Raw genomic sequence first — 17,051 nt, forward strand, 5'->3', positions numbered from 1 at the left:
CAGAAAGATGGGCGATCTCTGGATGTTGCAGTACTACAACTCCCAACTACCCAGCCAGGGAGTCTAGCAGACATGGGACAGCAAGGCTGGAAGGCCACCTATTCTTCATGGCTTCTCCAGCACGCTATTTCTCATCTACAAATGCTTCCACAAAATGCATAGGCAGGACATGCAGACAAAAGCTTGACTGTTGTCCCTAAACCAGGGGAAGGCAACCTTGGCTCTTTTATGACTCATGGACTTCAATTCCCAGAATTCCTGAGCCAGCATGGCTCAGCTTGGAAACCTCTCCCTTTTCCCTCAGCGTGGCTGGCTCAGGAATTTTGGGAGTTGAAGTCCACAAGTCATAAAGCGGCCTAGGCCTAGGCCAGGGGTAGGCAACCTTGGCTCTTTTATGACTCATGGACTTCAACTCCCAGAATTCCTGAGCCAGCATGGCTCAGTTTGGAAACCTCTCCCTTTTCCCTCAGCGTGGCTGGCTCAGGAATTCTGGGAGTTGAAGTCCACAAGTCATAAAACAGCCAAGGTTGCCTACCCCTGCCCTAAACAATGAAGTTTGTTGGGGATAAATAGCCACTGATTTATCATTAATTTGACCACAGGTGTACCTCGACTTAGGACCATTTGTTTAGTGACTGTTCGAATTTATGAGGCACTGATAACAACTGTTCAAACTTACCAGGCATTGAAGAAAGTAATTTACGATCAGATGTCGCTCTTATGATTATTGTGGTGATGCTGCAGTCAAGTTAATCAAAATCTGTGCTGGGCAACCAGCATGTATTTATGATGGTTACAGCATCCCAGGTCACCTTTATGACCTTTCCAGAAGGTTTCTGACAAGCAAAGTCCCGTGGGGGAATCCAGATTTGTTTAATGTTTAATGTGGTTCACTTTAATGTGATGATGCACTTACAGAACCATGGCCAAAAAAGGTCTTAAAATAAGGCATGGTCACTTAATGACCACCTCTCTTAGCAATGGAAGTTCCAATTGTGGTTGTAAGTCAAGGACTCCCCGTATCCTTAACAGCTTTGTAAATCCGTGGTCCTTTTAACTGGGGATCTTAAACAAAATTTTGCAGGGTCCAAAATTTAAGTATATACTTATCATCGGCATTTCTGTGTGTGTTGTAAACTCCTCTTAGCCCATGTTATAATTACAACAACTCTTAGAGCAAACTTGCTGGTCAAAAAAATGTTCTTCCACTGGAATCTTTCAGTTCTGAGGGATGTTAAGCTCAGTAAAATCCCATTCGTGGCTTTGTTTCTCCCATTCCCATTTTTCTCTGGGGCTGCGGGTGTGAGATTGCAAATCTGCTTCGCACAAAAATGCAGACTTGCAATCAGTAATTGCACTTGAGCCGTGTTTCCTTTATCACTTTCCCGAATTTAATACTCAAGTGACTAGTTGCAGAGGAGGAGTTGAAGAGGTTCTGGGCCATGGACATGAGATGGTCACCTGGTGGGCTTCCATAACTCCAAATAGGGTTTCTCCGTTATTTCTTCAAGCAACCTAGAAGACCCATGAAATCAACCAACCTCTAAACCCCATCCCATCTAAGGAAAAAATATCACAGGTCAATTGTCTTTACCATCTATGATCAGCGAAGCTCTCTGGGTGGGCTTCTTCCCAGATCTGATACGGTACTCGTTGATGGAATTTTCAATCTCCTGGAGCTTCTTCAGCGCATTCAGGTAAGACGTCTTCCTCTGTTTTTTCAGCTTCTTGCTGACATTGGGCTCGCTGGCCAGGCGCCGAGCCGCTTCAGTGATCTGGGACTGAATGGCAAATTCTCTTTCCAAGCGTTCCAGCTCAGCTTCCTGTCCCGACGGGAAAGAAGTGTCAATGGTCAACGTGTCTCAAGGTCTGCCACTGAGCTAGTTTTACTGGACTGGCATCCCGTCCAGTGAATCAACACTGGATCAAAAGAAAAATATGGATCGACGGGAAAAAAAATTACGACTGCCACCCACCACGGAAGTTGAACTTTTCGGTGAAGCTATATCACCATCCTACAGCTCAAGTTACTTCATCTCCCGTACCTAAAGACCTTGGACGTCAGGGTTGAAAGTAATCACCAGGCCAAATATTTCTACCCAGGCTCAACTTAGCAAGCTATGCGACTCAGTTTGCAGTAAGTTAGTTAGGAGCTTTGTTTCTAGGCCCAGGTCTGAGGCTGCTCCAGAAGTGGCTAAATTGTGACTACTAAATTTGCTAGGATCGCCATTATCTAAGGGAGGAACAGTGCTAGCATGGAAAAATAACCTCAATCCTCAGCCATGGGTTCTTCTTACGTGTTTCTGGGGTAGTATGTAGGTCCATGTCCTGGGCTTTATGGTCTTAATATTCCTAGATTTTTCCTTCTATGATACGCTTCCAATTCTCAACATTTTTGGAGCACTAACTAAACAATACATGTAATGAAGACATGTTACAGAAACAAGCTGGAAGGTCAGGCTATATTGATCATGTCTTCAGAGCTTTCTAAGGACAGCCATAGCAAAAAGATTGAAGAAGAGTTATTTCCCCACTTTCTTCATTAGATGTTCCACTAATATCAGATCAAAGTTGTACTGAGTGACCTTTTATGTCTTGAGCACTGATGATGTTACCTAGTTTGGGTAATGAAAAACAAGCAAGCTCAGAGACCACCAGGGACCCCTTATGTCTTGATAATTTGCCCGATTTTCTGGAAGAAGGTCTTACCTACATCACCAATCTGACTGAATAGTAAGTAGGGATGCTACTTATGTGAAAGGCATCTTACTGTTTGGTAAAATCCTGGTCAAACAGGACTACCTGTTAGGGGTTCACCACCCTTACAACAGTATTTCCAGATGTTACCTCAGTTTTCCTCCTCTGCCAGGGGTAGGCAACCTTGGCTCTTTTATGACTCGTGGACTTCCACTCCCAGAATTCCTGAGCCAGCATGGCTCAGCTTGGAAACCTCTCCCTTTTCCCTCAGCGTGGCTGGCTCAGGAATTCTGGGAGTTGAAGTCCACAAGTCATAAAAGAGCCAAGGTTGCCTACCCCTGTCCTAGGCCATCTTGAAATTAGACTGGAAACACAAAAATATGTGAAACCACCAAGAAACTGATCCTATTAAAAATCAAGTCGGCTTCTATCCAGAATAACATAGTTGGAAGGGACCTGTGAGGTCTTCTAGTCCAACCCCTGCTCAAGCAGGAAACCCTGTATCATTTCAAAGATATAGCTGACCAATCTCTTCTTAAAACCCTCCAGTGTTGGAGCACCCACAACTTCTGGAGGCAAGCTGTTCCACTGGCTGATTGTTTTCACTATTAGGAAATTTCTCCTTAGTTCCAGGTTGCTTCTCTCCTTGATTAGGAATGATCACTCATTCCTAATCACACTGTGGGTTTTGGAATCCTAGAAACTAATTTTTGCACATCGAAGAGAAATTTCTTATTTCGGTTTATCCACCTGCACGTGAACAGAAGGAGCTGATTTGACTTCATCCTTCATCAAGGTAATATGGCTGTCCTTGGCTCATCTCAAAAAGCTCTTTTGATGCTTTTAGGATGACTCAGCACTATTTTAAGTCTGTAACTATAGCTCTTCTCTTGTTGCCATTGGCCCAAAGGCTGTTATTTGTGCGTGCTTAAAAGTTTCGCTTTGAAGGTTTTATAATCTCTGTCAACAGCGAGCTGATTAAATATGCATTTCACACAATACATAAATGTTAGAGCTTGATCTGCTTTTCTCCTTCCCATCCACTCCTACACTTTTGCTCTCCTCCCTCCTCCGCTGAAAGCGAAGGATTAAAAGCACCACCACTCAAGCTTTGTTTTTTAAAAAGTGCATTTGATCTTTGAACTGTGGATGAAGTTCACACCCCTGTTCTAAGAGACTGAAAACTTCTAAAAGAGCTTTAAAAAGCTTTACAACCGTTGCCTAGTTCCAAGCAAAGAAAAGGTAACAACAATCAGCTTTCTGTGATTCTGCAAGAATGGATATGAGTTTGTTACAATCCCACTTACAATCCCAGTTTTAGGTGCAGAGAAAGAGAGGGAGGGAGGGAGGGAGGGAGAGAGAGAGAGAGAGAAAGAGAGAGAGAGAGAACTGGATGTCTGAAGTCTTAAAAAGGCAGGTCTACAATATAAGCCTAAACTTCTTTCATATCTTTTTAATTGATGTGCATCCCAGTCCAGGAGAAGGAGCTTTAATGTCCTTAATGCAGGCATTGGGGACACCTTCAAAGGGAATTCTCTAGCAGATTGAAAATCCAGAACACATTTACAATAGCAGATGTGATTGTCAGTGACTCAGCTCTTTATATGCAATTCTTTTTAATACAAGCATGCCTCCAAGGCACACAAAAAAATTTATTTGCTGCAAACTCTGCATAGGCACCAGGAAGGGCATCCGGCCAGTAAATGCTCAGCTCCATCTAGTCACCCTGACTCTACCCTGAATTAAGCGATTTACAGCAGACATGTCAAACTGATGACTTCAGGTAACTTGACATATCGGAGCTTTTTCCCCACTGCCAGCAATGGGGTGGGTGCAGTTTCTTCATGAAGTGTCCCCAGCAGTTTGACACCCCTGATTTAGAGTGTCATAAAAAGGGAGGTTTTTAAAAAAAAAAAATACAAGCACAGCAAGACCCATCTATTCCATGTTGGTTAGCTCATCTGCTGCATTTTTAAGGATTAGGCTGATTAAGAATAACCCAAGCAGTGCCTCGCTGAAAGAGTAAAATTAAAAGCAAGGTTAAATGTCTATGGAAAGTCTCAATCATTCAGGTCACGATTGTCCCAAAGGTGCTTTTCCAAAAGGTAAATGGACTTTCTTGAGAGTTTTTTTTTCTTTCTTGAAAAAGCTTCTGGAGAACTGAAGAAACGTCTTGGATGAGAAGTGAAATATCGTCAAGGAAAAAAAAATTGCCCAAGAAAGTCCAGTTGCCTTTTGGAAAAGCACCTTTGGAACAGTCAAGATTTGACCAACGTAGGGAGAAGGTTTGCTAAATCCATCTGCCTCAAGGAACTTCTTCTCCTAACTGCCATCTACAAAGCTGGATAGTAGATGGTTAGGCTGGTCCTTCAGCCAACAGCAATAGGAGGTGAGCTTGACCTCCAAGAACTGTTGATAGGTCGATCAACAGGATCTCTTTTTGGTGTGGGTTTTCATGTCAGCTTGGTCTCCCTCACCAGACAATACGAACTCTTAGTATGGTAATAAATAGGGAGATGAAAGGAGGACATAAAAAGAAGAGTTGAGATGATGACTGGATTTTCCAGACCCTGGTAGTAACCAAACATTTGGACAGTGTAACACAAAGTGGATCATTACCTCTCCCTTGGGTAGCATTCTCTGTTCATCCAGTTTAAAAGAAGTACCAATTCTTCTTCTCACAATTGGGGGCTCCTCCCCTGGGTTGAGGGGATACTCCCTCGGCAATTTTCCAGTAAGTTCCTGAAATCACACAGCAAAGACACAAGTTAATTAGCGGGGCTCTCTCTGAACCTGCCTCAAATGGACGTTAACAAGCTCAACAACCTTGAATCCATCCTGGTATCCTTCAGGAATTCACTGAGGTAATTTGTGAAAGAGGAAAAAGAATATGGCGTTAACCTTCTCACCCAGTTCTAAGGTATTGCAGTCCTTCCTGTGGTGGGGGCAGAGTTGTGTTCCAAAAGTCAAAAGGATGGTTGTAACTAAATGATCAAAGATCCACCCCTTTGTGCTTGACTTAAACTCCTAATTTAAAGATCCAACTGTAATAAACTCTAATTCTGAATACATTTTCCTTCCTTCCTTCCTTCCTTCCTTCCTTCCTTCCTTCCTTCCTTCCTTCCTTCCTTCCTTCCTTCCTTTCCTTCCTTCCCTCCTTCTCCATGTCTCTTTCTCTCTCTCTCCTATCTATTTACTCACCTGTTTATCTGCCTGTCAAATTTAAATCTAGCTCTTCCATTCTTGACTCACTCTTGGTCTAAATCGATCCTTTGCAGCCCCAGAAGCGATGGTTGATGTACGATTTCTAGAAATTTACATCTACTTTATACTTTCAAAATAATTTATATCTTTCCTAACACTCTCAAGCAATTTGTGTAAAGCCACTCTCGTGAAACAATAGGCTTCATAAATTTGTTTGCTATGTCCTGTTTCATTCAATGTAAAACAATTGGCATTATGTCTGATTTGGTCAAGCGCTACATTCCAAATTATGTTGGCACAGCGCTAGCTTGGGCAGGATCAGAAGAAAAAAGGCCAAAGACCAGGCTGGTGTATTATGAGAACACTACAGAGATGCCAACCACTTCTTCTACGAGAAATGAATCATTTACTAGAGTGCCAAGCTGGCGAATAGAAAGAGAACCCATTAAAATCTCTCAGTTTAAAACAGTTTACATTGCCATCTCAACCAAACCCATGTTTTTCCATTGTGGGTGATAGTACATATTTCCACTTGAAAGTTTTTCTATACTATCATCATTTGTGTTAACAAATATAACAATATTCTTTCAAGTTGTATGAACAGAGGCACAGAATACAAATCACCTGAAGTATTAGTACCATTTCATTAAATCCTTAGAAAGACCGCATCTGGAATACTGCATCCAGTTCTGGTCACCAAATTCCAAAAAAGATGTTGAGACTTTGGAAAAAGTGCAGAGAAGAGCAACTAAGATGATTAAAGACCGGGCGACTAAGACATACGAAGAAAGAGTGCAGGAACTGGGTATGTCTACTTTAATGAAAAGAAGGACCAGGGGTGACGTAATAGCAATCTTCCAATATTTGTGGAACTGCCACAAAGAAGGGGGGGGGAACCTATTTTCCAAAGGCATCAGAAGGCAAGACAAGAAACAATGGATGGAAACTAACCATGGAGAGAAGCAACCTGGAATTAAGGGGAAACTTCCTAACAATTAATCAGTGGAATGACTTGCCTTCAGATGTTGTAGGTGCTCCATCACTGGAAGTTTTTAAGAAGAGACTAGACAGCCATTTGTCTGAAATGGTACAGGGTCTCCTGCCTGAGCAGGGGGTTGGACTAAATAACCTGCAAGGGTCCCTTCCGGCTCTATTCTGATTTAGTTCTATTGATCTAAAATGAAGACATTCAAAGGAGCTGAAGTCCTTACACGTGCACTGTTTCCAATTTTGAAAACACACACCCAAGATTATTGGGCCAGTCGTGAGTAAATAATTAATCCTGCGAGGGCTCCCATCTTTTAAACGATGCAGAGGGGAGTGAATCAATGCATGCATGGCTTGTTAGCAGCCAGGCTCCTGTAATTTAAGCAGAGCTGGTAACAAACTGAAGCCTGCAGAAACCCGATGCTTGACTGTTGCAAATAGTTGGGGGCCAGACTTAATTGCCCCTTACTCAGCCAGCAATTCCCACAGGAAAATCGATGTCTCGGAGTGATTTATGGCAGACTAACAAGAGAAGCTTACAGCAATATCAGAGGAGGATTGATTTACTTGCATGTTACGAGGGGGAGGTCGTTTAAGCAAAAATGTTAAGGCATCCCCTTTGGGTGACCTCTGCTAACCTCTTACCCCTAACTCACACCGTCATACTGTCCAACCCAAGGAGGACTTCAAAAAAAAAAAAGAAAGAAAAAGAAAAGAAATGACCTCGTGAGGTTCAACTGGTCAAGCATTTCTGCTGACATCCATGTTTTTTTTTTCCATCCGTTGTTTTGCTCAGAGCTAGGAAGGATTTAAAGGTAAAGGTAAAGGTTCCCCCGCACATGCGTGCTAGTCGTTTCCGACTCTAGGGGCCGGTGCTCATCTCCGTTTCAAAGCCGAAGAGCCAGCGCTTGTCCGAGGACGTCTCCGTGGTCATGTGGCCGGCATGACTAGACGCCAAAGGCGCACGGAACGCTGTTACCTTCCCACCGTAGTGGTCCCTATTTTTCTACTTGCATTTTTACGTGCTTTCGAACTGCTAGGTTGGCAGAAGCTGGGATGAGTAACAGGCGCTCACTCTGCTACGCGGCACTCGGGATTCGACCCGCCAAACTGCCGACCTTCTGATCGACAAGCTCAGCGTCCTAACCCACTGAGCCACCGCGTCCCTAGGAAGGATTTAGGCAAAAACAAAGGATCCTGGTTTTCGATAAGTGTTGAGTTTAAAGGTGCACCAAGCATCGGAACTGCATCCCAGGTACGGAATTCGGCCTCTGGGGAATATCAAACCCTGCTTGAAAGAGAGAATTCAGGTAGTCCTCGACTTACGACAGTTCATTTAGTGACCCTTCGAAGTTACAAACGGCACTGGAAAAAGTGACTTTAGGGCCGTTTTTCACACTTACGGCCGTTGCGGCGTCCCCGTGGTCAGGTGATCAAAATTCAGACGCTTGGCATACGCTGACTTGTATTTATGACGGTCGCAGTGTCCCGGGGTCATGTGATCCATTTTGCGACCTTCTGACAAGCCACGTGAATGGGGAAGCCAGATTCACTTAACAACCATGTTACTAATTCAGTGTTTCCCCAACTCTGGCAACTTTCAAGGCAGGTGGACTTCAACTCCCAGAATTCCTCAGCCAGCTGCCTGGGGAATTCTGGGAGTTGAAGTCCACCTGCCTTAAAGTTCCCAAGGCTGGGGAACACTGTACTAATTTAACAACTTCAGTGATTCACTTACAGTAACAGCTGAGACAAGAAAGGTCGTAAAATGGGGCAAAATTCACTTAATAACTGTCTTGCTTAGCGACAGAAATTTTGGGCTCCATTGCGGTCATAAGTCAAGGACTACCTGCAACCAGTAATGGAAAACGTAGTCCATGGAAAACTCAGAAGGAACAGAGACTAAAGAAGATCCTCAGGAATCAGGAGCTGGCTTATCCTTGCTGCTTTTTCCCTTTTTCAGGAAAAAATTAGGTGAGATGAGACAGATAGATCTCATTTTCATAAGGCAGAGAACTTGCTGAGTTTCCTGCTGTAGCAGAATCTAAATTGTCCACACAGCCATTTAAACGAAACATAAATAACCTCCTAATTGCATTGGTCTGCAAGTGTAATAAAATTTAATGACTGCAACTTAAGTGAAATGCATATTTAATTAAGGATCTAACTGTTTTTCCATGTGGTCAGCCTAAGCAATTTTGCTTTCTGTTTTAACTCAAGCAGAACCTGCAGTTGCTCACCTGTTGGTCCCTTCAGGAGAAAGGCGGGGTGTAAATCAGATAAATAATAATAATAATAATAAAAAATGGCATACTCATCTGCGACCAGCAAATAAAACTGGATCCACTTCAATTAAATTCTGGCCTGGAGAGCATTAAGAATCAGATCTGGCCTTTAGCCTCCCTATTTGTAGGATATGAGCCAGGCTGAACGCAAGGGTGGGGCTAAATGCCTCCTCTCCGACACTATATTTTTTAATTTTTAATTTAACTCAATAGTCAAGGGATTCCCAAGCTGGTTCATTCTTTTATCTTCTCGAGAGGAAGGGCTGACTTATTTTATTTTACTCAAACTGTTCGATAGCGGTAACAGAGGGAATTAGGAATAATATCCATATCCTATGAAAGGCTTTCTTGGGTACAACTGCCTATATCTTGCTCCTTAAGGATAAGATTAGAAGTGTGGGGTCCTTGGTGCTCACTGAGTTTGATGGTTGTCTTGCAGACATTTCATGACCCAACTAGGGAACATCATCAGTGCTTGAAGAGAGTAGGGCTTTGCGAGGAGGAGGAGGAGGACTGTGGGATCCTTGGTGCTCTCTTGAGATTGGTTGTTTTCTTACAGACATTTCATGACCCAACATCATCCGTGCTTGGGACAGGAAAAAAACCCCCATGGCACTGAGTTTTGCTGATTAGTACAGTTGGTTGTTATAGAAATGGCTAAAGGTAAAGGTAAAGGTTCCCCCGCACATGCGTGCTAGTCGTTTCCGACTCTAGGGGCCGGTGCTCATCTCCGTTTCAAAGCCGAAGAGCCAGCGCTTGTCCGAGGACGTCTCTGTGGTCATGTGGCTGGCATGACTAGACGCCAAAGGCGCACGGAACGCTGTTACCTTCCCACCATAGTGGTCCCTATTTTTCTACTTGCATTTTTACGTGCTTTCGAACTGCTAGGTTGGCAGAAGCTGGGACGAGTAACAGGCGCTCACTCTGTTACACGGCACTCGGGATTCGACTCGCCAAACTGCCCACCTTCTGATCGACAAGCTCAGCGTCCTAACCCACTGAGCCACCGCGTCCCTTATAGAAATGGCTAGTATTTGTTAAATTGGTGAAGTTAAAATATTGAGGTTGTAATTTTGTTTTGTAGTTATCACGCTGAAAAAAATTGGATCTTTTGTTTCCTTTCCTTCCGTCTTCATTTCCTTCTCTTCCCTCTTCCTTCCCTTCCCTTTTCTTTTCTTCTTCCTTCCCTTTCTTTCCTCTTCCTTCCCTTCCCTTCCCTCTTCCTTTCCTCTTCCTTCCCTCTTTTCTTTTCCTTTCCTCTTCCTTCCCTTTTTCCCTCTTCCTTCCCTTCCCTCTTCCTTTCTTTCCTTTCTTCCCCTCTTCCTTTCCTTCGTTCCTTCCTTTCCTTCCCTCTTTTCTTTTCCTTCCCTTTCTTTCCTTCTTTTCCTCTTCCTTCCCTCTTCCTTTACTTCTTTCCTTTCCTTCCTTTCCTCTTCCTTCCCCTCTTCCTTTCCTTCCCTCTTTTCTTTTCTTTCTTTTCTTTCCCCTTCCTTCCCTTTCTTTCCCTCTTACTTTCCTTCCCCGTAACTTTTTTTAAAAAAATCCCATTTATATCCCGCCCTTCTCCGAAGACTCAGGGCGGCTTACAATCTAAAGCACAAATCAAATGTGCTTAGCAGTAGCCTTCATTCTATGTATATGCCTGCTTATTAGGGCTTTCGCCCCCTCCCCCCAAGCGACATTATTACAAAGTCAGCTTATTGCCCCCAACAATCTGGGTCCTCATTTTACCTACCTCGGAAGGATGGAAGGCTGAGTCAACCTTGAGCCTGGTGGGACGCGAACCTACACTAATTGCAGGCAGCTGGTGTTACTTAAGGAGGCATTAGCCCACTGCTCCACCAAGGCTCTACACCTCTCTGCCCCCTTCCCTATTTTCCTATCACCCTTATTTTTTTCATCTGTGGTTCAGATCAGGATCGTTTTCAGGAAACTCTTCCAAAGGGAGGAGCATCTCTGCTGCCGCCACCTACCGCTTCCCGGAGACACAGCTTCTTCAGCTCCTCCAGGCGCTGCCGGAGGGTCTCTTCCAGGGCTTCTTGTCTGGATTTTAAGGCAGCCAGCATGTCTTTTTTGGCAGACTGAGAACTGTCGGACTCTTGAGAACCTGTTGGGGAACAAAGAGGGCATTAGGGAAGTTGGCATGTGTCTGCAGCCAGGTGGATGGCTGCTTCCGGACGAGAAGCGGGACAACCAAACTGGACAGCTATTGTTGTTGTTAGTTGGGAAGTCGTGTCCGGCCCACCGCGACCCTATAGACAACGTTCCTTCAGGCCTTCCTGTCCTCTACCATCTTCTGGAGTCCCTTTAAGCTCACGCCTCCTGCTTCAGTGACTCCATCCAGCCACCTCATTCTCTGTCGTCCCCTTCTTCTCTTGCCCTCAACCTTTCCTAGCATTAGGCTCTTCTCCAGTGAGTCCTTCCTTCTCATTAGGTGGCCAAAGTATTTGAGTTTCAACTTCAGGATCTGGCCTTCTAAAGAGCAGTCAGGGTTGATCTCCTCTAGGACTGACCGGTTTGATCGCCTTGCAGTCCAAGGGACTCACAGGAATCTTCTCCAGCACCATAGTTCAAAGGCCTCAATGCTTTGGCGCTCAGCCTTTTTTATGGTCCAACATACACAGCCATACATTGCAACTGGGAAGACCATAGCCTTGACTATACGCACTTTTGTTGGCAGGGTGATGTCTCGGCTTTTTAGTGTGCTGTATTGCATCCACTCATTTGAGCTCTGGTGCTGGAGAAGACTCCCGTGTCTCCTTTGGACAGCAAAGGTGACTAACAAGCAAATACTGGAATGCCTACCATATTTCCCATAAAATGACTCAACCGGAAAATTAAGCCCAAACCTGATTTTTCAGGATGCTCGTAATATAAGCCCCACCCCCCAAATAAGCCCCAGTTAAGGTCATCAGCCAGATGGAGGGATTTAGTTCGTCCGTTGCAACACACGACGGACGTATTGAATTATAAAACAATAATCTTAATACGTAATTAAACATAAATAAATCGTATCATCGACATTATTTATTTGAATAAAGGTAGATTGTCGTACGTGGGGGAAAAAATAAGGCATCACCTGAAAATAAGCCCCAATGCGTCTTTTGGAGCAAAAATTAATATAAAACCCGGTCGTATTTTAGGAGAAATATGGTTAAACACCAGACATGCCGTCGAAAGCAAAAACCACAAAAACTGCATCCCGCTTATTTTGGCCATGTCATGCAAGGGAATTCATTGGAGAAAGCTAGGAAGAGTTAGCCGTAAAAGGAAACCAGGCTGCCAAAGAGCACGGTGGGCTGGATACCACCAAAGCCGACACCAGCCAGACCATAGAACAGGGGTCTTCAAACTTGGCTCTTTCAACTTGTGGAGTTGAAGTCCGCAAGTCATAAAAGGGCCAAGTTTGAAGACGCCTGGCATAGAACAACTCAAAGAAGCATTGCAAAATTGGAAGATGTGGATTCCACTGGCTCATGGAACCGCCAAGAGTAATTGAATGGATAATATCATCCTGAGTTATAACGGTTCATCACCCATTCATCGTAAGTGGATTACTAGGAGAAGATATTCTCAATCTGCACCGATCTTAAAATAAACGAGGCTGGAAGACCGTGGATCGTGCAAGATCAGACATCTGCAAGCTAAGATATATCATAGACAGGGACGCTCCTAAAGCAGGCCAACCATAATAACTTGCTCTTTTACAATTTCTCATCAGGAAGTTTGGCTAAGCAGGGTTAGGAGTCTGCAGCTGTATCTCATATAATTTTTTTGGCATTCCGCCGGTCACAAGCCTCCAAGGCTCTTGACTCAAACTGGGTTTACAGCAGCAATCTCCACCTGTCACATACCACGCAGTGTGTGTGTGTGTGTAGCTATTTTCCAAAGCACCTGAAGGCCAGATAAGGAATAAAGGATGGAAACTGATCAAGGAGAGACTCAACCTAGAAATAAGGAGAAATTTTCTGACAGTGAGAACAATCAACCAATGGAACAGTTTGCCTTCAGATGTTGTGGGTGCTTCATCACTGGAAGCTTTCAAGAGACTGGACTGCCATCTGTCAGAAATGGGGTAGGGTCTCCTGCTTGGGCAGGGGATTAGACTAGATGACCTCCAAGGTCCCTTCCAACTGTTATTCTATTCTATTCTATTCTATTCTATTCTATTCTATTCTATTCTATTCTATTCTATTCTATTCTATTCTATTCTATTCTATTCTATTCTATTCTATTCTATTCTCTTCTCTTCTCATTCCATTCCATTCCATTCCATTCCATTCCATTCCATTCCATTCTATTCTATTCTATTCTATTCTATTCTATTCTATTCTATTCTTCTGATCCTTGAACACAGGACTTGTAAGTGAAGTTGCGTTTCCATAACTGGGGTGTCCTGAGTGTAGGAGGACACTCTAGTTGGGTGTGGTCCATGCGGAAAACAAACTGGCGCCCTGAAGCATTCCCACAACAGGAATGCGAGAATCCTGAAGGAGGACAGAGGCGCGTTCCCTGACAGAAAACATTTTTTATTTTAGGTTTTCCGAGTTGTGCCGAACGTTTCGTGGTTAAAGCAAACATAGGCACATTCCACTTTGAGATAGCCATGCTTCCGGCAAGCTCAAAATAGGAAGCAGGAAAACGGGAAGCACATCAGCAGTCTTCTCCAGGAAGGTCAGAATTCAGCAATGTGGAGTTGTGATCCTTTGACATCAAAATGTTTTGCACCTCTCTGCCAAACTGACATCGGCAAGATGAAGTTGACCAGGGCTGATGTGTTCAGCTCTAAATATACTTCTGACTCTTTGCTAGCCTCTTCATCTTCCCACTCCATATTCAGAAGTTTTTAATTTCGGTCTGTCAGACACTGTTAGGGTTCCCCAACAGAAGGATTTCAAAATAAAACACCCACCTAAGTTGACAGTGGCTTAATGATATTATAATACTGGAGGGAAGGCATCTTTTTGTCTTGCAAAGACATATTAGGAGTGGGATAGCACGACTCATTTGGACTCACAAAAAAAATAAAAATCAATGGCCGTAGGCATTCACAAAATTCGATCTGTCAGTTCATTCTCTAAGCTACTGTTTTTCAATCTTGGAAACTTTCAGAGGAATGGATTTCAACTCCCAGAATTTCCCAGCCAGAACAGCTGGCTGGGACATTCTGGGAAATGAAGTTCCACACATCTTAAAAGTCACCCAAAGTTGAGAAACATTGCTCTGACTTCCCTACACCTCCATTTTTAGACGTCTGGATGCATTCCTGAGTAAATTTGAGCCATAGTTGTCTGCCATTTTATTTTTATTTTTTAGGGATGATTAGATGGAAAACATGTTCCTTTCACTCTGAAAAATAGATGAGGCTTCATGGTATTAACTTGATTTGTAAAATGACAACTTTCCAAGAATCTGAAAGAAATGAACTCAAACAGGACAAGGCTGGCGGTCAAACCTTGTGTTCATATGCAGCTATAAAATACACAGAATAATTGGTATATTTGTTCTAATAGTCTTGATTTATTTGAAGGCATTACTTATCAACTGGTTTGCAGCTCGTCAAATGAGGAACAAGAACATTTAGATGTAAATATAGATAGATAGATAGATAGATAGATAGATAGATAGATAGATAGATAGATAGATAGGATAAAGAGATTGAGAGACAGAGATAGAAACAGCAATATACCTATATGGTAGATTTAAAGGGGGGAATATTTGTAATATAAACTTCATTTTTCTGCTTAAAGAAAACTGATGTTTATATTCCCCCCCCCAAAGTTTCCTAAAACAGAGAAGTTTTTTGCCACTCATTTTGAGATCAACCAATCCCTAATTTCACTGTAGATTTTATGATCTCTCTCTCTCCTCGTAAGAGCTAACAGCTACTGAAGAAAGAATGCCAGATAGGATGAGAGGCTTGGATGAAAGAAATATATCTCCGGGGAAAAGACAGAACAATAGCCCAGAAAGAAGGAAAATGTCCCAGCATCAGCCAGATGACATCACTAAAAACTCCAGATGTGCAACCCACTGTGGCCTCTTTAATGGAGCTGTTGTTGTTTAAAGATGTGTTTTGTACACATCCCACCACCCCCACGCACAATTAATGCAGCAATCCAGGTGCATCCCTTGCACATTTCTAGCTGACCGTGTCAGCTTCCTAACCAAAGCCTAACTGAATAACAGAATGACAGAGTTGGAAGGGACCTTGGAGGTCTTCTAGTCCAACCTCCTGCTCAAGCAGGAGACCCCATACTGTTTCAGACAAATGTCCAGTCTCCTCTTAAAAACCTCCCGTGGTGCAGCACCCACAATTTCTAAAGGCAAGCCATTCCACTGGTTTATGGTTCTAGTTGTCAGGAAAGTCCTCCTTAGTTCCAGGTTGCTTCTCTCCTTGATGAGTTTCCATCTGTTGCTTCTTGTCCTGCCTTCAGGCGCTTTGGAGAATAGGTGGACCCCCGCTTTTTTGTGGCTGCCCTTCAGATACTGGAAGACAGCTATCATATCACCCTTAATCTGTCTTTTCACTAGACTAAAAGGTAAAGGTAAAGGTTCCCCCGCACATGCGTGCTAGTCGTTTCCGACTCTAGGGGCCGGTGCTCATCTCCGTTTCAAAGCCGAAGAGCCAGCGCTTGTCCGAGGACGTCTCCGTGGTCATGTGGCCGGCATGACTAGACGCCAAAGGCGCACGGAACGCTGTTACCTTCCCACCGTAGTGGTCCCTGTTTTTCTACTTGCATTTTTACGTGCTTTCGAACTGCTAGGTTGGCAGAAGCTGGGACGAGTAACAGGCGCTCACTCTGTTACGCGGCACTCGGGATTCGACCTGCCAAACTGCCGATCTTCTGATCAACAAGCTCAGCGTCCTAACCCACTGAGCCACCGCGTCCCTTTTTGCTAGTCTAGCCATACTCAATTCCTGAAGCCGTTCTCCGTGTGTCTTAGCCTCCAGCCCCCTAACGCTCTTTGTCAGTCTTTTTAAGAGCATCAACATCCTTTTTATATTGTGGTGACCAAAACTGGAGGCAGGATTCCAAAAGTGCGATCTAGCCAAGGCCTTACAATGCGGTACATCAATCTGGAAAGCTTTGTCGAGTTTCTGGAGGTGGCAGCCTAGCTCTGATTCACTGCCTCAAGGGGTCACCGAAGAATGAAATGTCACAAGGAGTCGACGACTCTTACAACTCTGACTCACAAATAGGATTTCCTTCACAGCAAAGAGTGAAGATAAGGGCGAGGTAGGAGACCATCTGGACCTACTCAGCACAGGATATACATATTATTTCTCTCTCTCTTGTGCTTGTCTGCCGCCTTGGTGACAGCACAACCGATGTTGTTCATCAAGCGAAAGGCTTCCCATGTTTCAGGAAGTTCACGTCCAAGTTTTGGCAAAGAGAAAAGATCGCCCACTGGTTTACACCCAGTAGGAAATTCCCCTCGGGATGCCTACAGCCAGCTGAAATCTAAGTGGCCTGTCTTGGCAAACAACCCCTCCCCCAAAACTGTACTAAAGTATTTTAACTATGTGTGCAACCAGCTGGGGCAATTTTGTCAAAGTTGGTCTTCGGGATATTGGGCTGATCGTGAGTTATTTTGCATTTAGTTCAAGCTACTTTTAGCCCAAGACACAACATATTGTACAGGCAGTCCTCGACTTACAGCAGTTCATTTAGTGACTGTTTGAAGTTACAACAGCACTGAAAGAGGTGACTTAGGATCATTTTTCACACTTATGACCTTTGCAGCATCCCCATGATCACACGATCAAAATTCAGACGCTTGGCAACTGACTCACTTTTATGACAGTCGCAGTGTCTCGGGGTCAAGTGATCCCCTTTTGCAACCTTCTAACAAGCAAAGTCCATAGGGAAACCA

The 17,051-nt window shown here is 43.8% G+C and overlaps 1 protein-coding gene across 1 annotated transcript in view; it reads right to left on the reverse strand.

Moving 5' to 3' along the window:
- FRMD4A (FERM domain containing 4A) overlaps window positions 1–17,051 on the reverse strand; it is a gene marked incomplete at its 5' end in the record, with an annotated part of 236,139 nt that overhangs the window by 15,143 nt on the left and 203,945 nt on the right. Inside the window, 3 exons of the mRNA XM_081331240.1 lie at window positions 1,595–1,823; window positions 5,317–5,439; window positions 11,147–11,280. Coding sequence (XP_081187366.1) covers window positions 1,595–1,823; window positions 5,317–5,439; window positions 11,147–11,280 — 486 coding nt within the window. The remainder of the gene's footprint in view (window positions 1–1,594; window positions 1,824–5,316; window positions 5,440–11,146; window positions 11,281–17,051) is intronic.

Source organism: Vipera berus (assembly GCF_964194415.1).
Source record: "Vipera berus genome assembly, chromosome: 6".
NCBI lineage: Eukaryota > Metazoa > Chordata > Lepidosauria > Squamata > Viperidae > Vipera > Vipera berus.